At 40.2% G+C, this 24,090-nt stretch overlaps 1 protein-coding gene across 18 annotated transcripts in view; it reads right to left on the bottom strand.

The window, feature by feature from the left end:
* LOC115253893 (protein muscleblind) overlaps positions 1 to 24,090 on the bottom strand; it is a 1,330,915-nt gene that overhangs the window by 787,202 nt on the left and 519,623 nt on the right. For all 18 annotated transcript variants that reach the window (XR_009999375.1, XR_009999376.1, XM_062860503.1 and 15 more), the window contains one exon: positions 3,905 to 5,349. Coding sequence is in view for 16 of the 18 variants with exons in the window: in XM_062860503.1 (XP_062716487.1) it covers positions 3,905 to 4,093 (189 nt within the window). In the remaining 2 variants the exon portion in view is untranslated. The remainder of the gene's footprint in view (positions 1 to 3,904; positions 5,350 to 24,090) is intronic.

The following is a 24,090-nucleotide window of genomic DNA, read 5'->3' on the forward strand; positions in this document are numbered from 1 at the left end:
ATCCTTTGGGATTTTCAGAAGAAACCCTTTGGGATTTCCAGAAGAAATCCTTTGGGATTTCCAGAAGAAATCCTTTGGGATTTCCAGAAAAAATCCTTTGGGATTTCCAGAAGAAATCCTTTGGGATTTCCAGAAGAAATCCTTTGGGATTTCCAGAAGAAATCCTTTGGGATTTCCAGAAGAAATCCTTTGGGATTTCCAGAAGAAATCCTTTGGGATTTCCAGAAGAAATCCTTTGGGATTTCCAGAAGAAATCCTTTGGGATTTCCAGAAGAAATCCTTTGGGATTTCCAGAAGAAATCCTTTGGGATTTCCAGAAGAAATCCTTTGGGATTTCCGGAAGAAATCCTTTGGGATTTCCGGAAGAAATCCTTTGGGATTTCCGAAAGAAATCCTTTGGGATTTCCGGAAGAAATCCTTTGGGATTTCCGGAAGAAATCCTTTGGGATTTCCGGAAGAAATCCTTTGGGATTTCCGGAAGAAATCCTTTGGGATTTCCAGAAGAAATCCTTTGGGATTTCCAGAAGAAATCCTTTGGGATTTCCAGAAGAAATCTTTGGGATTTACAGAAGAAAACCTTTAGAATTTCCAGAAGAAATCCTTTGGGATTTCCAGAAGAAATCCTTTGGGATTTCCGGAAGAAATCCTTTGGGATTTCCGGAAGAAATCCTTTGGGATTTCCGGAAGAAATCCTTTGGGATTTCCGGAAGAAATCCTTTGGGATTTCCGGAAGAAATCCTGAAGAAATCCTTTGGGATTTCCGGAAGAAATCCTTTGGGATTTCCGGAAGAAATCCTTTGGGATTCCCAGAAGAAGTCCTTTGGGATTTCCAGAAGAAATCTTTTGGGATTCCCAGAAGAAGTCCTTTGGGATTTCCAGAAGAAATCATTTGGGATTTCCAGAAGAAATCCTTTGGGATTTCCAGAAGAAATCCTTTGGGATTTCCAGAAGAAATCCTTTGGGATTTTCAGAAGAAATCCTTTGGGATTTCCAGAAGAAATCCTTTGGGATTTCCAGAAGAAATCCTTTGAGGTTTCCAGAAGAAATCCATTGAGATTTCCAGAAGAAATCCTTTGGGATTTCCAGAAGAAATCCTTTGGGATTTCCAGAAGAAATCCTTTGGGATTTCCAGAAGAAATCCTTTGGGATTTCCAGAAGAAATCCTTTGAAATTTCCAGAAAAAATCCTTCAGGATTTCCAGATGAAAACTTTCAGGATTTCCAGAAGAAATCCATCAGGATTTCCAAAAGAAAGCCTTCAAGATTTCCAAAAGACTTCCATCTGGATTTTCAGAAGAAATCCCTCAGGATCTGCAGGAGAAATCTTACAAGATTTCCAGAAAAAATCTTCCAGGATTTACAGAAGATATTTCTCAGGAAATTTAGGAAAAATCCTCCAGGATATCCAGAAAAAATCCTCCAGGATTTTCAGAAGGATTTCCAGAATAAAACATTCAGGATTTCTTGGAGAAAACCTTCAGGATTTCCAGGAGAAATTCAGGAGGACTTCCTGAAAAAATTCTTGAGGATTTTCAGAAGAAATCCTGAAGGATTTGCTGGAGAAATACTGGAGGATTTCCAGGAGAAATCCTGAAGGATTTCCAGGAGAAATCCTGGAGGATTTCCAGGAGAAATCCTGGAGGATTGCTAGCAGAAATCCTGGAGGATTGCCAGAAGAAATCCTGGAGGGTTTCCAGGAGAAATCCTGAAAGATTTCCAGAAGAGATCCCAGTGGATTTCCAGCAGAAATCCTGGAGGATTTCCAGGAGAAATACTGGAGGGTTGCCAGGAGAAATCCTGGAGGTTTTCCAAGTGTAATCCAGGTAGATTTCCAAGGAAAAATCCTGGATGAAAGAAGAGAAAAGAAGAGTTTCTGGAGAATTTTCAGGAGAAATCCTGGAGGATTCCCAGGTGAAATTCTGGAGGATTTCCAGGAGAAATCCTGGAGGATTTCCAGAAGAAATCCTTAAGGATTTTCAATGAGAAATCTTGGAGAATATCTAAAATAAATCCTGGAAGATTCACCGGAAAAATCCTGGAGGATTTTCAGGAGAAATCCTGGAGGTTTTCAAGAAGAAATCCTGGAGGATCTCCAGGAGACATCTTGCAGGATATCCAGTGAAATTCATGGAGGATTTCCAGGCGAAATGCTTCAGGATTACCATGAGAAATGCCTCGAGATTTCCAGGAGAAATCCCTCAGGATTACCAGGAGAAATCCCTCCGAATTTCCAGGAGAAATCCCGAAGGATTTTCAGGAGGAATCCTTCCAGAAGAAATCCTTCAGGATTTGCAGAAGAAATTCTTCAGGATTTCCAGAAGAAATGCTTCAGGATTTCCAAAAGAATTACTGTAAGATTTCTAGAAGGAATCCTTCTGGACTTCCAGAAGAAATGCTTCAGGATTTCCAGAAGAAATACTCTGGGATTTCCAGAGGAAATCCTTTGGGATTTCCAGAGGAAATCCTTTGGGATTTCCAGAAAAATTTCTTCAGGATTTCCAGATGAAAACTCTCAGGCTTTCCAGATGAAATCCTTCAGGATTTCCAGGAGAACTCTTCCAGGGTTTCCAGAAGAAATCTTCCAGGATTTCCACAAGAAATCTTCCAGAGTTTCTAGAAGAAATCCCTCAGGAAATTTAGGAGAAATCCTCCAGGATTTCCAGGAGAAATCCTGAAGGATTTCCAGGATAAATCCTTCAGGATTACCAGGAGGAATTCTTCAGGATTTTCAGGGAAAATCCTTCAGGATTTCCAGGAGAAAGTCTTAAGGATTGCTAGGAGAAATCTTTCAGGATCCTTTAGGATTTCTCATGAAAATCCTGGCATATTCCTAAAAGAAATCCTTCAGGGTTTCCAGGAAAATTTTCATCAGGGTTTCCAGTAGAAATCCTTGGGTTTTTTCAGTAGGAACCCTTCAAGATTTCAAGTAGAAATCCTGGACGATTTCCTGGAATGTTTCCAAGAAAAATACTGGAATATTTTAGGAGAAATTCTGGAGGATTTCCAACAGAAATACCAGAAGATTTCCTAGAAAAATCCTTGAGGTTTAATGATTAAATCCACAGAGCTCATGTTTGAAATCTTGAAAAAAAAGGACAATTCTCACTACAGTTTTATCAAGATATACAAAAGTATTTCACGGATGATTTCCATTAGAAACCAGTGAACTTCCAAAAGAAATCTCTTGAAGATGTTCAGTTATAGGAGATATTATTGATAGTATCCAGGAGAGCTCATGGAAAATTTTCCGAAAAAATCACAAAGTATTAGCTGGAAACTGTATCTCTTTCCTACGAGCAAGGTCATTACCACTCATCATCGAATTTTATTTTTATCAAGCTGACATCAACGAAAAACCTCCTACGGAGCATCCCCCCGTATCAGATTACGCACCACATTCGGAGAATCCATTTTTCACGGTGAGCTGTTTTCTGCTTGTTTGTTTCGCTCATCTCAGCTCGAGTCAACAACAAATCATAAACAGTTTATATCGGACACTGTCGACTGCCGACACACCTGACACGTGCACGTGGTGAATGTGATGATATGAATCATAAATCCCTTATCTTATCTTTTATTTTTGCGCGCCTTTTTGTGTTGGTATAGGTGAAACCTAACACCTTAATGTACACAGGGGTGAGGGGCAAAATGCGCTCCTGATCCGCTTTTGAAATGTTTCACATGACATTACAATGTATTGAGTGACGCATACAATACGGCGTTTAAGACGTACATTTGAAATGTTCTTAACAATTGTTGTACACTTGAAGTGTTCTAATTTTTGAGTATAGATATGCAGCAGCGATGATTGGAAATGTTTGGCGAGACGAACTCGTTTTTGACCGTGTTTTGCCCCAGATGCCCCCTAAAAAATATTGATAAAACTAAGCGTTCTAGCCACCTACCTTAATACTGTCGTAACACGCGGTGACGCGTCCATTTTGTACTTCGACGTTGGCCGGCGGATGAGCGAACTTGCACTCGGTGTCCGGGCGGGAGCACTTGTTCCGCTGGTACTCGCGGCAAACCTCCAGCTGCAGCCAGCGGGAATCCTTTCCATTCAGTAGGTTGGTCATGTTCATCATGGCAGCCATAAACTACTGAGGGGTCCGAATGTGGGTGGGAGCTGGTTGCTTTGTGTGTTCTGAACGTGTATGTGTGTGCGCTATCAGTTGCTTCTTCGTTTATGCTGCGCGCTAGGCCTTATACAACAGTAGGAACCAGAGGTGCGCAACTCGTACTCACTCTCGGGGGTTAAATCACAACGCGTGTCTCTAAGCTAGTTGAGATGCTATTTTTTCATAAAACACGGATCAATAGGGGACACGTACACGGACACTCACTACCGACGAACAATCGCTAAGAACACGCTACTCAACGCTGAGACAACGATCCCGCTGCTAAACAATGCACTAAGAATTCGTCCAGGCTGAGAGTTCGGGTACAGTGAACTTCCAAACCCCGAGGGACTCTGATAAATGTGCCGCCGAATGTGTATCACAAGATAAGTCGATGTAGATGATTTAGGTTCCCGTTGAGGTGTGTGCTATCTCTTTCTGTTTGCTTTCCGCTAGCTAATTCTTATGGCAATTAAAACGAAGACTAGAGAGGTACTTCTCCACGACCACCACGAGCGCTATTCAACTCTTCTGCTGTTCCACTTTTGCTAAGATTAAAAAATTAATTCCTTCGCAAGCTACTCAGGAACGGACGTTTTTTTTTCGGCTTCTCTCTTTCCTTCTCGGTGCTGAATGAGTAAGTGCAGAGTGACTGACTGACTGGCTGACTGACAGACAGACGACTATCTGCTTCGATGGTGTTCGGTCTTGCCGGTCTTTTGGAGGAGGATAATTTTCTTCCTGTGCTTTTTTTTGTAGTTGCTTGAGTCGCAGCAGAAATCTCACTCACTCTACACGGACGAAAGCTTTGATTGTCCTTGGGAAGAGTTTTCTTGTAACTCGTAATTACTCGTTTCGTCCTGGCGAATCAGATGCTCTTACGAGTGTTTTGTGTAGCTGTTTCTTGGGTTTGATGAGCTGATGCTTTTTGTGTTTGCCGAATGAATGCTGCGGCGCGGCGGCTGGTTGGTTGCTGCTACTGCTGACTGGCTGTAGAAGATGCAAAAAGCACAAGCACAACTTAGCTTCTTGTACGTGTGGTGGGGGGCGGGGCAGGGGGCTTGCAAGCAGGGCGTCTAGCTGGAAGGAGCTGCTGGGGTAAAGCGGCGCTGAGATGATGATGCGGCTGCTGCTCGTTTGTTGAAAGCGGCTACAGAAGAGAGCGCGTTAAGCCGGGGTGGGCGTTGCTTCTCGTGGGTGGGTGGGTAGATTGGCAAGAAGACGCACTGTGTCTGTAAAGAAAAAAAACGGGAAACGAAACGAGGCTCGGATTAGCGAAGGCGATAATCAGTGGAAAATCTGTTGTAATTAAGTTGAAAGGGGTTTTACTTTGATGGGCGAGCAATATATACGGCGAGTGATTAAGTCGGTGGAAAAAATGGGTGATTTTTGACAGATTTGATTTGAAGAAACTTTTCTACGAATTTCAACTCCTAGAAATAGGTCATTCTAGCTTATTTTAGCCTGACAGTCAGTTGAGGAAAGGAATGTTAGGGTGTCGTGATTGTTGGTAATAGGGTCCGAGGAACATCTCTGCATCTCCACAGCCACTTCAGGAAGGGTGCTTGTGGGTGGGAAAGGATGGTAGATCTGGGAGTCACCTTTGTATTGAAGTATCATATATAGAAGTAGTATGGAACGAGCTCACCAAGTCATTTGGAACCGACTTTGCTGATTTGCTCTTGAAGCCCCCTGAAACTACGATGTCCTTTGAAATTCCCCTGAAATCTTCCAAAAGGTTTTGAAACGCTCCCAGAAACCTTACATCCACCTTAAATCCCCCTAACCAGGGATGCCAGATATACAGATTTATCTGTATTATACAGATTTTTGAGCATCCATACAGATTTCGTTTTATATGAAATACAGATTTTTGAGCTATAAGGGCTATATTATTTTTGTATGGGATAAAGATTGTTCCCACAAATTTGGGATAGAGATTTTTGAAAAATGTGATACAGATTTTTCAAAAAATCGTTTGGCATCCCTGTCCCCAACATCACTTGTATCCTTCATAGACTTCCTAAAACGCTTCTGTAAGTGAACCTGATGGGATGGTTAAAGCACATGACTAGCACGCCAAAGATCTGTGATCGAATCCCAGTCCCGCCCAAATCGCAAAATGAAGGTACTTTCTTAGAAAGGGAAGTTAAACCGAGGGTCTCGAGATAAAGCAGCAAAAGGTAAAAATGAAATCGCTTTGTTATGCCCCAAATCGCTCTATTTAAAAGCTTTCCACTACCTACAGGATGTCTATTCAATTACAAATAACAAAAAACATGGAAAGTTTAATAACGACGTAACGGTTGAGATTTGACCATATGCGTAGAACATTTTTTTTCACCATTTATGACCCTCTGTCATCCTTTAAAAAGTTTGCACTCAGGAATCTAACACCTTGTATAACGGAGAAACATTTTAAGCGATGTTGGGAACGACATTTTGAACCGAAAATTCCTAAGAAAAATATCAATTCTACCAAAATTTAGAATGTAAACCCGTTAAATTTGTTAACCTGCTAATAAGTAACTATTACCTCAAATGATCTATGATTTTCAACAATATTCCCAAGCAACCAAAAGTTCGGATTCCACTTGAAGAACGAACTCAGAAGTTCAAGTTCGGTTCAATTCCAGGTTTCGTTGTACTTAATTCTCCAAAAAGTTACTCTTGTATTGTTTATGAACTTGGAAGTACATGTACAAGCTTTTGACTTCGCTTCAAAACGACATTAAAGTCGAAAAAAGGTTCAAAAAGAACTTATGTTGAACTTTAAAACAGAGTTCAATCAAATATTAACCGAACTCATGTTGAACTTTTGCGTGCCTTTAAAACTCAAATATAGTTCATTTGAACATATTCCAACAACTTGAAATCATCCGTTCCGAACTTGTTTCGAACTTGTTTTGAACTTACTACTGAAAGTTCGGATAAATATTAACCGTACCAAAAGTGAACTTCACTTGAACTTCGGCGACAGCGGGGCCGGGGAGAAGTTCTCATTCAATTAAATCACTCGGAAATCGAGCCCAGCAGCCACAGCTTGTGTTAATTCCAAAGTACACTTTGTTCCACTATAATATTTGAACGTACTTACTTGTATTTAATCAACGCAAAGGATCCGTATTGTGTGGATCAAAGGCTGCTCCCGCAGCGGAAAACTGTTCCCCCCAGGATGCCGCCGGGGGTTTTTCGGCTGCGCACAAAAATTTTCCAGCTTTGCTGGATGTTTTCACACCCGTCTCACTTGTCACTGCAGCGCACCGGTAATCGACGCAATCGTATTCACTGAAAACCAAACTGAAAACTTATAATTTTTTCTTGAAGTCGATACACTGGCCTTAATTTATCGCTTTGCACTGCGAACCACAACAAACTGAAAATGTCAAACTGCGTAAGTTCACAAGAAGTTCCACGTGAACTTCTTTCGAACTTTCGACTTCAAAAACTATTCCAAGTTCAGGGAAAGTTCACACGCGAACCTGATTGAGCTCTACTATATGATATCAGCACATTGAGTAAAATCCCACAGTGCATAACAACACATACATGGAGTAGTGGTTAGGCACCGACTTTGAACGAGGAGATCCCGAGTTCAAATCTCAGTAAGTAAAAAACATCAAACATTATTTCAAGGTATTAGTCAATTTGGATTCCACATGAACTAATGGTTCTTAATAATAAATTACTTTTGAGGACTAAACTTTTTTTTTTCATTTTTTCGAAGTTTATTTTTAAGCTGAATAGCGTTCCTTTCAGCGACACAAGTGTACTTTTTGTGAACTGAAGTTCGGTTAATTACTTAAAAAGTGAGCTGAATAGAATGCTATTCATATACCTTCGAATAGCTGATTAAGCCCAAACATGCTATTTTATCCGAACTTTTGGTTGCTTGGGTTGTGTAAAGCAGATATTGCTTAATTCTTGCATTTTTTATGCAAAATATTGCCCAAAATAGTTTATTATTTTTTTAGGAATAGCCAATAACAATGTCCTCAGGAATTTATAACAAGAATTTGGCCATAATATTCTAAACTTTTTTCATTAACTATACCAACAAACTGCTTGGCTCTTGCATTCTCAAAAAAATCTCCCAAAATATATGTCTGCAACTTCTTTCGAATAAAATGTGTAAGACATGAACGTTATAAGTAAACATTCTGCGAGAAAGTTCCGCAGGGATTCCACCAATATTTTCCTAAAGTCTTACATGTTATTATTGTTTTAATCGCCGCGATTTGATGTGCTGGTAGTTCATCGATTGGTTTTCGGCGAGAAATAATTAAAAACTTATTTGCCAGACTGTCCGGACGTTTCGATTGATTTTACTGGCCTTCGACCATCTTCTGCGGACTAATCTTCCAGCCGTCTCTTCACTATCAGACGGCCTTAACTTATGTGACGGCCACTTCAACGTCAGAGGTATAAAATCTTCTTTTGGATGCAGAGCATACAGCTTTTAAAATAATTCTTGAAATTTGTCCAAGGAATACAATCACGAATTCATTAACAAATTTCTTGAACTGATACATTTGGCAGTTTTTTCAAGTCAGTGGTTTAGAAATTCCTCAATTCTTTTGAAATTCCTTAATAAATTCCTTCAGAAAATTCTTCCAGAGCTTCGTTCCGAAACTCCCATAGCATTTTTTCTTCATTTTTCATTCAAAAAACCTTCCGAAAATTCTTTAACAAATTCCCTAGTGGTTCGTTTAGAATTTTTCCAAGAATTCCTTCAAAAATTTCTTAAGGAACTGCTTTCCATATTCTTAAAAAAAAAATATTCGATGATTCAATCAATAATCAGAAGATTCCCAGGAATAAGTCAAGAAACTCTCTTTAGATTTTTTCCCTATCCCATTAGACAATCTTTCATCACTTTCTTAAAAATTATCTCCAGGGATTCCCAAAAAAAATCAGGAATTCTCTCAGAAATTTTCTGAGAGATTATTTAAGAAAGTCTTCCTTGGGATGTTTCGGAAACTCCCTCAATAATCACTAAACAAATCCTTCCAGAATATTATCCCGAAGTTTCTCGAGAGATTCCATTGAAAAATCCTCTAATGATCGGTAAATCCCCGAGAGATTTGTACAAAAATCACTACTGGAATTCTTTTGAAATTCCTCCATCATAAAATTCAAACAATTCCTTCATAAAATGTTTCAAGGATTCTTTTAGACATTTTTCCAGGGACTTGTCAAGAAATTCCTTTGAGAAATCTTTCATAAACTCTTACATGTATTTCTTAACAAACTTCTCCACGGATTCTTCAATAAATTTCTCCTCTGATTCTTTCACAAAATCATCATGGAATTTCATCAGAAATTCCACCAAAATTCATTGGGACAACTTTCCAGATATTTTTTCAATTCCTCCAGCGATTTCTTCAAACAATCTTCCAGGGAATCTTGAAGAAATTCTTGAATGTTGTCCTGTAGAAATACTAGGAGAATTTATTCAGAAATTCTGTCAGAGATTTCGTGAGAAAGTCCTCCACGGATTCTTAAATAATTTCCTCCAAAGCTAGATTCACAAAATCTTCTGGGAATATTTTCAGAAATTTCTGTCTTCTTCAGGAATGTTTATGCAATATTCCATAGATTTCCTTCGAAATTTTTGCAAGATCTTTTAAAAAAATCCGCTGAAGATTTCTTTTTGAAAACTAATTTCGAATTCTTTAAAATATTTCCAAAAGTTTTTTTAATGAAAACATTGCACGGATTTAAACAGAAATTTTTCAGAGCACTCTTGACACCTTCCCACAAAATGTTTCATGTATTTTTCCTTGAAATTGCTTATGGGATTCTTTTGGAAAATCTCTCGCAATTTCTTAAAAAATCAGAAATATTCAAGACTTTTTTTCCAAAGTTTACTTCAATTTTTTTAGGAATCCCCATGAAAATATTTCAGGGATTCATTATAACATTTTTTCAAAGTTTTATCATTTTTTCCTTTCAAATTTGATTCATGTATTCCTCTGAAAATGACTCGTTGAAATCTTTAAGAAAAACTTCCACGGATTTCTTTATAACTTTTCCCAAGAATTCCTTCACATAATCTTTCAAAGCTTCTTTAAGGTGTTTTCCAGGAATTTCATTAGATGTTCCAATATAAATTTATTAAGGAATTAGTTATTCTTCTTGGTAGTGTTTCATGAATTCTGACAAACAATTTTCTACAGATTTCATTGAAAGCTTCTCCAGGGATACAAAATGTTACAGGGATTTCTTCTGCAATTGTTACAGGTATTCTTCTTCATTAATCTCCCCATGTAATATATCGGGATTTTTTCAGGGATTTCCGAAAGGGCTATTTTCAGGAATTCACGAGAGATTTCGACAGAGATTACAGCTGAAATGCATACGAAGATTAATTATGTAAATACTTAGGCTAATTCGACACGTATTTTTTTTTTCCTAATTTCCTCGGAGATTTCCTTCAAGGACTATTTAAAAATACTGCATTTTTTGGACAGTTCCGCAACAATTTATTTTTTTTTTCGAATTGATTTCTGAAAAATTCACTTGAAATTCTCTCAGTTACCGACTCAGCCTAGAAACTCTGTAAGTATTTCTGTCAAACATTTTGCTAGATTTTGAGATTTCTGTTAAGAAATTCCTCAATAGATAAAAAAAATACTTAAGGAGTTCCACTAAATGAGAATGTTGTCAGAATTCATTCAGAAACATTCAGACATAATAATTTTATGAGACAGCAGATATTGAAGAATATGTATAGAATAGCATAACTAGTATCTCTATTGGAACAACGAAATACTCATTTAACTTTTTAGTTTTCCACTTTACCTATACATTTTCATATATTCTGAAACAACGCCCTGAATTCCGCTGTTCTAAAGCTTGTTGAGCGTGAGCTTGATTAACCGTCCGTAGATGCTACTCTAGTATCGCTACAGACCAGCTACACTCACACAAGGAACCAATGAGATTAGGTATCTGCCGGAGACTAGCAGACATCTTCAGTGTGTGAGCGTTGGTGATCTACTATTTTTTAAGGTGACAATGGCGCCTGCCACGTCAGGTTGCAGGTGAATGTGGGGAAGGGAAGGAATGTAATGTTTGCAATCGTTTGTGTCCACATCAGATCGAATATATCTCTGCGTCTTCACAAACTCATGCGGATGTCGGAGTATTGGTGGGATATGATTAGCAGAGGGTTCACACAAGGGTGCGAGGATGCCAGGCGTAAAGTGATAGATTAGTGCGATTATTACTATGGGGCTGTCCATAAACCACGTGGTCATGAGGGGGGGTTCGGTCAATGACAATTTTGTATGGACTAATAAAAAAATTTGTATGGACTAATGACCACGGGGGGGGGGGGGGGTGGAGGGGGTTGAAAAGTTCCAAAAAAATAACCACGTGGTTTATGGACAGCCCCTATGAAGCTAAAGCGGCACAGTTCGCTTGATTGCATAACTTGTAGGCGTTATCTGATAAAGTGACACTGTGCTGTGAAAGTTGAAAGCAATGGAAACGGCTTTTCAACCGTTTCTGGTTCTAGTGATGCCTATGAACATATGGATATACATGAGCTGTATATATAGAGAGGAGAATATAGAGAAAGTGAATAGAAAGATACAAAAAAGAAGGAAAGGGACGAGCTAGGGATTGAACCCAGGACCTTCTGCATTTGAATCAGAAGCGATAGCCATTAGACCACCAACCCCTTAATTCTGCTGTTCTTAAACAAAAATAAAATGAAAAATACCACAATTTCCACGAGGTTGCAACAAAGTCCAACATCTTGACTCCTCTGAGCGGAGGCGGTTGCCACGAACCATCAAAAAGTGAGAAGCTGTAGATAATCGAATAATCCAATTATTTGGCCCGATGATCGCTCCACAACGTCCGTTGCGGTGGGTGGTACCAGCAGTGCTTTGTTTCGTCTCTCGCCGCTAAAATTCGGAAAATTTCTTTCATACTGCGCGGCATTGTTTATTTTCGCGTGAAAAACACAGACTTCTCCGGCAGTTGCCTTGGTTGGTTTCCCGGTATTTGCACCTTTTTTTATTTTGTGTTCTACGGGCGTGTGGGTGTGTGCGTGAGGCACGTGTGGGAGTGCAAGGACGACGATGCGTGCCAGTTTTGATTGGTCTAGGCTCGAAAATGAATGTAAATATAAACATGGCAGCCGAAGGACCTACCCGGGTGCATTTGGCCAAGCAAGGGTGGTTCTTTCCAGCAAAACGACGTTGACGGTGACGACGACGATGGCTTCAGCCGCCGGAACGATTGCGCGCCGAACGACAGGCAATGACGGCTGCATAAACAAGTCGAAACCGAGGGGTGGCTGGGGGATTTCTTTGAAGGAAATGGACAGGCCTTCAATTTTAATTGAGAAATGGAATCAATTTCAATTTTCAACAAGCTAATGGCTCTGTAAACAGTGCGGCTTCCTCGGAACGGTGTACTTGCAGGAGAATGGAAATCCGGTTCAGCAGTGGAGCAATGGATGATTATGGCTACGGGCTTCTGTATTTATGCAACTGATCAGGAATTCTTGGTTTTAATTTCCAGCTATTTTAAATTTAATAGGATTTCATTTATGCTATACTACGAAATAGACTTGTATTTTAAGGTTGTTTTTGCTCATTTTTGCATCATGCTGGTACAATTATTGACAGTACTTTCATTCCAACCCAATGAATAATTCCACTGTCCATTCGAACGAATCGCTGCTCATTAACCGGCCATCCTCAGAATTTACCGCATTGTTGCACTTTATGGTCACTGCGTTTTGCGCCATGGTCAACCTCTTAGCGACCCCGTTTTAATCGGATTTCGATCGGTTCGGGACATCGGACAAAACATTTCCACTTTTAATTCCACAATAATGTAATAATTCCTGCATCGATTTGTCAGACCTGTCAGGATGGCAATACACAATACACAATAGGCTTACCACATACAATGAACAATCGCATGCATTTCATCTCGAAAGCGGATCTTAAATTATTAGTGATCTCATCTCGTCACCATATTAAAGCTGGGCACTCAATCATTCCGACACTACTGGCATCAGATGGTATGTGGGGGAATGGGGTAAACTGGCTCTTAAAAATATTTAATAAAAAATTGCACTTCGTTCTGGTAAGGTCGAACCCAAACCCATTATCATAAACATCATCATTAACTCCAATAGTTTGACAAAATTTTCCCTAGGGATTTTTTTTTCTAGGAATTCAACTATTTCTGCAGGAGTTCAAAAACAAAAAAAAGCAAGTACTCATCTAAAATTCCTCCAAAATTTTCATGGTTGATGTCCAACATCCGTTGGAATTTATCACTTACGGTTCTAGTTATCAAAATCCCTGAAGATTCAAGGAAGAAATCCTGAAAAGTTTCCTAGCCAAATTGTTAATGAATTTCCTAAAAAAAACCCCGAGAATTTCGGGAGAGAATCGAGAAAAATTTCGGAAAAAAACTAGGAGAAATTGAGGAAGAAAAACTAGAAAATTTTTCCAAACATCTTTTGGAGGATTTCAAACGGACACCCTTGTAGTTCTTTGAGATAAATCCTAAAGAATCTCAAAGTCAATTTCAGAAAACCTGATAAATTTACGGAAGAAATGAAAGAGATTTTTTGAAAAATTTCCAATATAAATTCAGAAACAAGGATGGAAGAAAATCACTTCTAGTGACAAATGATACAGGATACGAACAGGTGGTTTGTTATAATGCTTGACGACAACGTTCTATCGTTGTTGCTATGATCGCGCGATGCGCTTCAACCGCGACACATTTCCGAGACAAGTCCTGGAAGATTTCCAAGCGAAATTCTGGAGAATTTCCGAGAGAAATCCTGGACGATTTCCGACAGAAGTCCTGGAGGATTTCAGGAAAAAATCCTGAAGCATTTCGGGAAGAAATGCTGGAGAATTTCCGAAAGAAAACCTGGAGGATTTCCGAAAGAAATCCTGGAGGATTTTCGAAAGAAATCCTGGAGGATTTCCGAAAGAAATCCTGGAGGATTTCCGAAAGAAATCCTGGAGGATTTCCGAAAGAAATCCTGGAGGATTTCCGAAAGAAATCCTGGAGGATTTCCGAAAGAAATCCTGGAGGATTTCCGAAAGAAATCCTGCAGGATTTCCGAGAGAATTCCTGGAGGATTTCCGAAAGAAACCCTGGAGGATTTCCGAAAAAAAAACCTGAAGGATTTCCGAGAGAAATCCTGGGGGATTTCCGAGAGAAATCCTGGAGGATTTCCGAGAGAAATCCTGGAGGATTTCCGAGAGAAATCCTGGAGGATTTCCGAGAGAAATCCTGGAGGATTTCCGAGAGAAATCCTGGAGGATTTCCGAGAGAAATCCTGGAGGATTTGCTGGAGAAATGCTGGAGGATTTCCGAGAGAAATCCTGGACGATTTCCGACAGAAATCCTGGAGGATTTCCGAGAGAAATTCTGGACGATTTCCGAGAGAAATCCTGGAGGATTTCCGAGAGAATTCCTGGAGGATTTCCAAGAGAAATCCTGGAGGATTTCCAAGAGAAATCCTGGAGGATTTCCAAGAGAAATCCTGGAGGATTTCCAAGAAAAATCCTGGAGGATTTCCAAGAGAAATCCTGGGAGATTTCCAAGAGAAATCTTGGAGGATTTCCAAGAGAAATCCTGGAGGATTTCCAAGAGAAATCTTGGAGGATTTCCAAGAGAAATCCTGGAGGATTTCCAAGAGAAATCCTGAAGGATTTCCAACAGAAATCCTGAAGGATTTCCAAGAGAAATCCTGGACGATATCCAAGAGAAATCCTGGAGGATATCCAAGTGAAATCCTGGTGCATTTTCAAGAGAAATCCTGGAGGATATCCTAGAGAAATCCTTGAGAATTTCCGAAGGAGAAATCCTGGAGGATTTCCTAGAGAAATCCTTGAGAATTTCCGAAGGAGAAATCCTGGAGGATTTCTGCGAGAATCCTGCGGGATTTCCGAGAGAAGCCCTGGAGGATGTCAGAGTGAAATCCTTGAGGATCACCGTGTGAAATCCTGGAGGATTTCAAAGAGAAATCTTGGAGAATCTTCAAAGAAATCCTTGAGGATTTGAAAGAGATATCCTGAAGGATTTCCCAGACAAATCCTTAAAGATTTCCGAGTAAAATCCGGAAAGATTTCTAAGAAAAATCCTTGAGGATTCCCAGGAGAAATCCTGGAGGATTTCCCAAAGAAATCCTGAAGGATTTACTAGAGAAATCCTAGAAGATTTTCCTGAGAAATTCTGGAGGATTTCCGAGAGAAATCGTAAAGGATTTCTCAAAGAAATTTTGGAGGGTTTCCGAGAGAAATTCTAGAGGATTTTCGAAAGAAATTCTTGAGGATTTTCGTGAAAAATTTTGGAGGATTTGTGAGAGAAATCCTGAAGGATTTTCCAGACAAATTTTGGAGGATTTCCTAGACAAATTCTGGAGGATTTCTGAAAGTAATCCACGAAAATTTTCGACAAAAATTCTGGAGTAAATCTTGGAGGATTTCCCAGAGAAGTTCTGGAGAATTTCCTAGAGAAATCTTGGAGGATTTCCCAGAGAAGTTCTGGAGAATTTCCTAGAGAAATCCTGGAGGATTTCCGAAAGAAATTCTGGAGGATTTCTCAGAGAATTTCTGGAGGATATCCGAAAGAAATCCTGGAGGATTTCCGATAGAAATTCAGGAGGATTTCCGATAGAAATTCAGGAGGATTTACGAGAGAAATCCTGTACGAATTCTGAGAGAAATCCTGGAGGATTAACGAGAGAAATCCTGGAGGATTTCCGAGAGAAATCCTGGAGAATTTTCCAGAGATATTCTGGAGGATTCTTCTGAAAAATCTCAAAGGATTATTGAGAAAAATTCTGAAAGATTTCCGAGAAAAATCCTGGAGGATGTCCGAGAGAAGTCCTGGAGGATTTCCAACAGAAATTCTGAAGGATTTTCGACAGAAATTCTTGAAGATTTTCGAGAGGAAATCTGGAGGTTTTCCGAGAGAAATCCTGTAGGAATTCTGAGATAAAGCCAGAAAATTTCCGAGCGAAATTCTGGAGGATTTCCGAGAAAAATCCTAGAAGATGTCCGAGACAAGTCCTGGAGGATTTCCGAGAGAAATCCTGAGGGATTTTCGAGATAAAATCTGGAGGTTTTCCTAGAGAAATCCTGGAGGGTTTTTGAGAGAAATCCTGGAGGATTTTTGAGAGAAATCTTGGAGGATTTCAAAGAGAAATCCTGGAGGATTTCCTGAGAAATCCTGGAGGGTTTCCGAGAGAAATCTTTAAGGATTGCCCAGTAAAATCTTGGAGGAACTCCGAGTGAATTCCTGGAAGATTTTCGAAAGAAATCCTGGAGGATTTCTGAGAGAAATCCTTGAGGATTTCTGAGAGAAACCCTGCAGGAGTTCAGAGAGAAGTCCTGGAGGATGTCCGAGAGAAATCCTGGAGTATTTCCGAGAGTAATCCTGGAAGATTTCAGAAAGAAATCCTGGAGGATTTCCTGAGAAATCCTGAAGGATTGCCCAGACAAATCCTTGAGGATTTTTGAGAGAAATTCTTGAGGATTTCTGGGAAAAATCCTGGAGGATTCCCAAGAGAAATCCTGGATGATTTCTCCAGGATTCTCGAGAGGATTTTCGAGAGAAACTCTGGAGGGTTTTCAAGAGAAAGATTTCCTTAGAGAAAGAGAAAGAGTCCTAAAAGATTTCCGAAAGAAAACCTGGAATATTCCTAGAGAAATTCTGAAGTATCTCCGAAAGAAATCCTGAAAGATTTCTGAATGAAATGCTAGATTGTCCTGGAGGATTTCCGGGGGGAATGCTGGACAATTTTCTGGAACAATTTTTAAGAATTTGTATGAGAAATTCCGAAAGATTTTTGAAATTCTAAAGGATTTTAAAAAGAAATCCTCAAGAATTTTTGATTCCATCTTATAACTGGTCAATCGTCGTCGCCGCGTTTTATCTTCATATCCCCTATATACCGGTAAGCGAGCAAAATTCAGCCGCCTACGCGTGCTAAACAGTTTAATTTACTTCGTCGCACATTTGCCTCATAGAGACCAATTCCCCCTTGTGTCGGCCGCCCGTGGTGGTGCGGTGTAAGATAGGCAGCTCCTACCGCCAGCAATGTCAAAGGAGACACATTGTTGCCGACGACGCCATTATTGCTGTAGCTGCTGCTGCTGCTGTCGCAGCCATCAGGGCCGTTAAAAAGTCGTCGGTTGTTTTTGTTGTGTTTATGAATGAAATAATATTTGCATTTTATTAGGTGAGCGTGGAAACCACACCACGACGACGAGGAAGCTGCTGCGACGGCTGAGCTGACGGAACAAACCTGCCTACGCCGCCGTGCCGTGTGGTTTCCGACAAACGCTTTTGCTCCTAGGAGACGACGACGACGACGATGATGACGACGTGATGGAAGTGGTAGTTTGGGTAAACTATTATAAAGCCATAATCGATCATCCCACGTTCCACACAGATCGGCTTGGTGAACGCTATGGCGATGGATTCCATTTACATACATTTGAGATGTGGTGGAGTGGTGTGGTATGACCTTAATCTTGTAGCTTCTCTAGTTGGGTCGCCCAATTTGGAAGTTAAGTTGCGACGCACCAAAATGTTTATGAACATTTACTTAAATCTTGGTATATTCAAATGCTTTCAATTACTACCAAGGATGTAAGTTTAACACTGCTTCCATCATACTTTCCGTTTAAGATGTCTAGGTCATCTGCGAAACAAACAAATTGACTGGATATCGTGAGTATCTCATATAAGTATTCATTCGGAATACCACAGTCTTTTCGATTGATTAAAGATAACGAGAAACTCACATAAGTCGTACGTGAGATTTTCACGAACTCCAGTCAATGTGTTTGTTTCGCGGATGACTTATACATTGCACGTATCTCGCCCACGTCAACCAACACCACAGAATGCAGCTTTTTCTTTTTTATAATATTGTTTGTATGGATGAGCTGATATGGACTGAACAGTGTCAACAAATCCGTTCCTAATGTTGATCCTAAAGTGAGAAAAGCATATTCGGATTGTCAAAATAGATAAGTCATTATATACTGTCACCACTTTTCAGACTGTAACCTCAAAATGCAAATCTTCGGAAACCTCAACCCAACAAACCACTCGTTACTCCAGATTAACCTGCAAGTCCACGTTAGATGCATCACAGAACCCAGATCGTATGAATACTCATCTGCATCCTGGGAAAAGCAACAGCATTTTGCACTTTCCCTGGAACAAAAAAACACCTCTCTGCTGTTGTCTTTTTTATCCCATTCAGGCTACTATTCATCTCCCCACCTCCATTCCAAAGGGAAAAACTTCACACGATGCACCGCTGCTATCTGATCTGGAGTGGAGCCATCAGTGTGCAGTGCATACAAACAGATTCAAACATTCATAGGGCTCCCCGTATTCCTAGAGCCGGCCGAAGCGCTGCCATCCTCCTCGGAGAACAAGTGTCATATGCACTCGGAAGAGGCTAATCTCCACTCATTCATCGGTTGTTTGGGCACGATGACGACAGAATGGAATGGAATGGTATAGAACACCCGACACGTAGATTCCAGCTAGAACAGCCTCAGGGAGTCGAAAGGAGCTGGCTGTGGCTGTGACGGTTGTGGCGGTAGAGGCGACGGGCAAAAAAAAAAGCTGAAAGAACTGAAATCGGGTTGTTTTTCCTGATTCAATATTGAAAGAAAGGACGCGCCGTCGTCGTGGTTGCCAGGATGAAGAATCATCTCGGATTTAGAGACGGTTGGTTGTTTTGTTTGATGTCGGTCAATCCCGGAAACTGGAGGTTAATTGAAAGGGATCATGCTGCTGACACTGACTGCTGCTGCTTGCACTACTAAGGTTTTGTTGGTTGGAAGGTGGCGGTTCGCATGCTTTTAGTGCCATATGCTTCTTGGAGTGGAGACCTAACAAAGAGATAGAGGGTACTCCTCAGCTTGATGTACTATAAGCATCTTCAACGGCCTTTACATGGGCATGGCTGGACGTGAATTGGACTTGAGTTGGAGTTGAATTGGACTTAGATTGAACTCAGATTGGACTTGGATTGGACATGGATTGGACTTGGATTAGCCTTAGATTGGACTTGGTTTGGACTTGGATTGAACTTGGATTGGACTTGGATAGGACTTGGATTGGACTTGGTTTGGACTTGGATTGAACTTGGATTAGACTTGGATTAGACTTGGATTGGACTTGGATTGGACTTGGATTGGACTTGGATTGGACGTGGATTGGACTTGGATTGGACTTGGATTGGACTTGGATTGGACTTGGATTGGACTTGGATTGGACTTGGATTGGACTTGGATTGGACTTGGATTGGACTTGGATTGGACTTGGATTGGACTTGGATTGGACTTGGATTGGACTTGGATTGGACATGGATTGGACTTGGATTAACCTTGGATTGGACTTGGTTTGGACTTGGATTGAACTTGGATTGGACTTGGATTGGACTTGGATTGGACTTGGTTTGGACTTGGATTGAACTTGGATTAGACTTGGATTAGACTTGGATTGGACTTGGATTGGACTTGGATTGGACTTAGATTGGACTTGGATTGGACTTGGATTGGACTTGGTTTGGACTTGGATTGAACATGGATTGGACTTGGATTAGACTTGGATTAAACTTGGATTGGACTTGGATTAGACTAGGATTAGACTTGGATTGGACTTGGATTGGATTTGGATTGGACTTGGATTGGATTTGGTTTGAACTTAGATTGGACTTGGATTGGAAAATTGAATCCTGGACGATTTTCGAGAAATAGAGAAACCCTAAAGGATTTCCAAGAGTAATCCTTAAAGGTTTTTAAGAAGTATCCTAGAGGATGTTCAAGAAAAGAAGAAGAGAAATCCTGGAGCATTTCCAAAAGAAATGCTTAACGATATTTCCAAAAGAAATCCTGAAGGATCAACAAAAGAAATACTGGAGGATTATCCCGGAGGAACTGCCAGAGAAATCCTTAAGGATTACCGAGAGGGATCCTGGAGGATGTCCAAGAGAAAGTATTATTTCAAAAAGAAATCCTGAAAGATTTTCCAAAAGAAATCCTGGAGGATTTCCAAGAGAAATCTTGGAGGATTTCCAGGAGAAATCATGGAGGATTTCCAAGAGAAATCCTGGAGGATTTTCAAGAGAAATCCTGGAGAATTTTCAAGAGAAATCCTGGAGGATTTTCAAGAGAAATTCTGGAGGATTTCCAAGAGAATTCCTGGAGGATTTCCAAGAGAATTTTTTTTAGGATTTCTAAAAGAAATCCTTGAGGTTTTCCAAGAGAAATCCTGGAGGATTTCCAAGAGAAATTCTGGAGGATTTCCAAGAGAAATCCTGAAGAATTTTCAAGAGAAATTCTGGAGGATAATCAAGAGAAATCCTGGAGGATTTTCAAGAGAAATCCTGGAGGATTTTCAAGAGAAATGCTTGAGGATTTTCAAGAGAAATCCTGGAGAATTTACAAGAGAAATCCTTGAGGATTTTCAAGAGAAATCCTTGAGGATTTTCAAGAGAAATCCTGGAGAATTTTCAAGAGAAATCCTGGAGGATTTTCAAGAGAAGTACTGGAGGCTTTTCAAGAGAAATCCTGGAGGATTTTCAAGAGAAATCCTGGAAGATTTCCAAGAGAAATCCTGAAGGATTTCCAAGAGAAATCCTGGAGGATTTCCAAGAGAAATCCAGGAGGATTTCCAAGAGAAATCCAGGAGGATTTCCAAGAGAAATCCAGGAGGATTTCCAAGACAAATCCTGGAGGATATTCAAGAGAAATCCAGGAGGATTTCCAAGAAAAATCCTGGAGGATTTTCAAGAGATATCCTGGAGGATTTCCAAGAGAAATCCTGGAGGATTTCCAGGAGCAATCCTGGAGGATTTCCAAGACAAATCCTGGAGGATTTCCAAGACAAATCCTGGAGGATTTCCAAGACAAATCCTGGAGGATTTCCAAGAGAAATCCTGGAGGATTTCCAAGAGAAATCCTGCAGGATTTTCAAGAGAAATCCTGCAGGATTTCCAAGAGAAATCCTTGAGGATTTCCAAGAGAAATCCTAGAGGATTGTCAAGAGAAATCCTGAAAGATTTTCAAGAGATATCCTGGAGGATTTCCAAGAGAAATCCTGGAGGATTTCCAAGAGAAATCCTGGAGGATTTCCAAGAGAAATCCTGGAGGATTTCCAAGAGAAATCCTGGAGAATTTCCAAGAGAAATCCTGGAGGATTTCCAAGAGAAATCCTGGAGGATTTCCAAGAGAAATCCTGGAGGATTTCCAAGAGAAATCCTGGAGGATTTCCAAGAGAAATCCTGGAGGATTTCCAAGAGAAATCCTGGAGGATTTCCAAGAGAAATCCTGGAGGATTTCCAAGAGAAATCCTGGAGGATTTCCAAGAGAAATCCTGGAGGATTTCCAAGAGAAATCCTGGAGGATTTCCAAGAGAAATCCTGGAGGATTTCCAAGAGAAATCCTGGAGGATTTCCAAGAGAAATCCTGGAGGATTTCCAAGAGAAATCCTGGAGGATTTCCAAGAGAAATCCTGGAGGATTTCCAAGAGAAATCCTGGAGGATTTCCAAGAGAAATCCTGGAGGATTTCCAAGAGAAATCCTGGAGGATTTCCAAGAAAAATCCTGGAGGATTTCCAAGAAAAATCCTGGAGGATTTCCAAGAGAAATCCTGGAGGATTTCCAAGAGAAATCCTTGAGGATTTCCAAGAGAAATCCTTGAGGATTTCCAAGAGAAATCCTTGAGGATTTCCAAGACAAACCCTTGAGGATTTCCAAGACAAATCCTGGAGGATTTCCAAGAGAAATCCTGGAGGATTTCCAAGAGAAATCCTGCAGGATTTCCAAGAGAAATCCTGCAGGATTTCCAAGAGAAATCCATGAGGATTTCCAAGAGAAATCCCTGAGGATTTTCAAGAGAAATCCTGAAAGATTTTCAAGAGATATCCTGGAGGATTTCCAAGAGAAATCCTGGAGGATTTCCAAGAGAAATCCTGGAGGATTTCCAAGAGAAATCCTGGAGGATTTCCAAGAGAAATTCTGGAGGATTTTCAAGAGAAATCCTGGAGGATTTCCAAGAGAAATCCTGGAGGATTTCCAAGAGAAATCCTGGAGGATTTCCAAGAGAAATCCTGGAGGATTTCCAAGAGAAATCCTGGAGGATTTCCTAGAGAAATCCTGGAGGATTTTCAAGAGAAATCCTGGAGGATTTCCAAGAGAAATCCTGGAGGATTTCCAAGAGAAATCCTAGAGGATTTCCAAGAGAAATCCTGGAGGATTTCCAAGAGAAATCCTTGAGGATTTCCAAGAGAAATCCTGGAGGATTTCCAAGAGAAATCCTGGAGGATTTCCAAGAGAAATCCTGGAGGATTTCCAAGAGGAATCCTGTAGGATTTCCATGGGAAATCCTGGAGGATTTCCAAGAGAAATCCTGGAGGATTTTCAAAAGAAATCCTGGAGGATTTTCAAAAGAAATCCTGGAGGATTTCCAAGAAAATTTCTGGAGCATTTGCAGCAAAAATTCTGAAGGATTTCCAAGAGAAATCCTGGAGGATATTCAAAAGAAATCCTGGAAGATTTCTACTACAAATCCTGGAGGATTTCCAAGAGAAATCCTGGTGAATTTCCGATAGAAATCTAGGAGGATTTTCAAGAGAAATGCTGGAGGATTTCCAAGAAAATTTCTGGAGAATTTACAGCAAAAATTCTGAAGGTATTCCAAGAGAAATCCTAGAGGATTTCCAAGAGAAATCCTGGTGGATGTCCACTAGAAATCTTGGAGGATTTCCACAAGAAATCCTGGAGGATTTCCAAGAGAAATCCTGGAGAATTTTCAAGAGAAATCCTCTAGAATTTCCACAAGAAATCCTGGAGGATTTCGACAAGAAATTCTGGAGGATTTCCACAAAAAAATCTGGAGGATTTCCAAGAGAAATCCTGGAGGATTTCCACAAGAAATCCTGGAGGAATTCCACAAGCAATCCTGGAGGAATTTCACAAGAAATCCTGAAGGATTTCCACAAGAAATCCTGGAGGATATTCACGAAAAATCCTGGTGGAATTCTACAAGAAATCCTGGAGGAATTCTACAAGAAATCCTGGAGGAATTCCCCAAGAAATCTTGGAGGATTTCCACAAGAAATCCAGGAGGATTTCCACAAGAAATCCTGGAGGATTTAAAAAAGAAATCCTGGAGGATTTCCAAAAAAATCCTGGAGGATTTCTACTAGAAATGCGGGGTGATTTTAAAAAGAAAGGAGTATTTCCAAGAGAAGTCCTGGAGATTTTCAAAAGAAATCCTGGAGATTTTCCAAGAGAAATCTTGGAAGATTTCCAAGAGAAATTCTGGAGGATTTCCAAGAGAAATCTAGGAGGATTTCCAATAGAAGTCCATGAAGATATCCAAGAGAAATGCTGGAGGACTTCCACGAGAAATCTTGGAGGATTTTCAACAGAAATTCTGGAGGATTTTCCCAAGAAGTGCTGGAGGACTTCCACGAGAAATCCTAGAAGATTTCGAAGAGAATTCCTGAAGGATTTCGAATAGAAATCCGAGAGAATTTCCAAGAGAAATCCTGGAGCTTTTCCAAGAATTTCTTGAGAAATCGTGATGGAAATGAACGCAACACCTAATGGCATCTTTTGGAGATGCTTCATCATAGAAACACAAAATGCCATGGCATAACGGTTTTCGTTCCAAAAGTTCAAAACGATGAGACATCCCTTTAAAATGGTAACGTAACATTCACACAATGTGTCCGCCTCTAGTTTAGAAGAAAAAGCTTGGTGGTCCCCTCATAACTCGACTCTGCACCGCGTATTCCCGCCAAAAGAGTGATGAAACGCTCCAACGATAAGAGAGCTAATTAAACTTAGAGGGAAAATTAATGAAGTGTGGAAAACTGGTCGCACACCACTGCCTCCGCGAGGTGGAACACACTTTGCGTCATTCATTAAAGTGAAAGA

Source organism: Aedes albopictus, chromosome 3 (assembly GCF_035046485.1).
Source record: "Aedes albopictus strain Foshan chromosome 3, AalbF5, whole genome shotgun sequence".
Classification (NCBI taxonomy): Eukaryota; Metazoa; Arthropoda; class Insecta; order Diptera; family Culicidae; genus Aedes; species Aedes albopictus.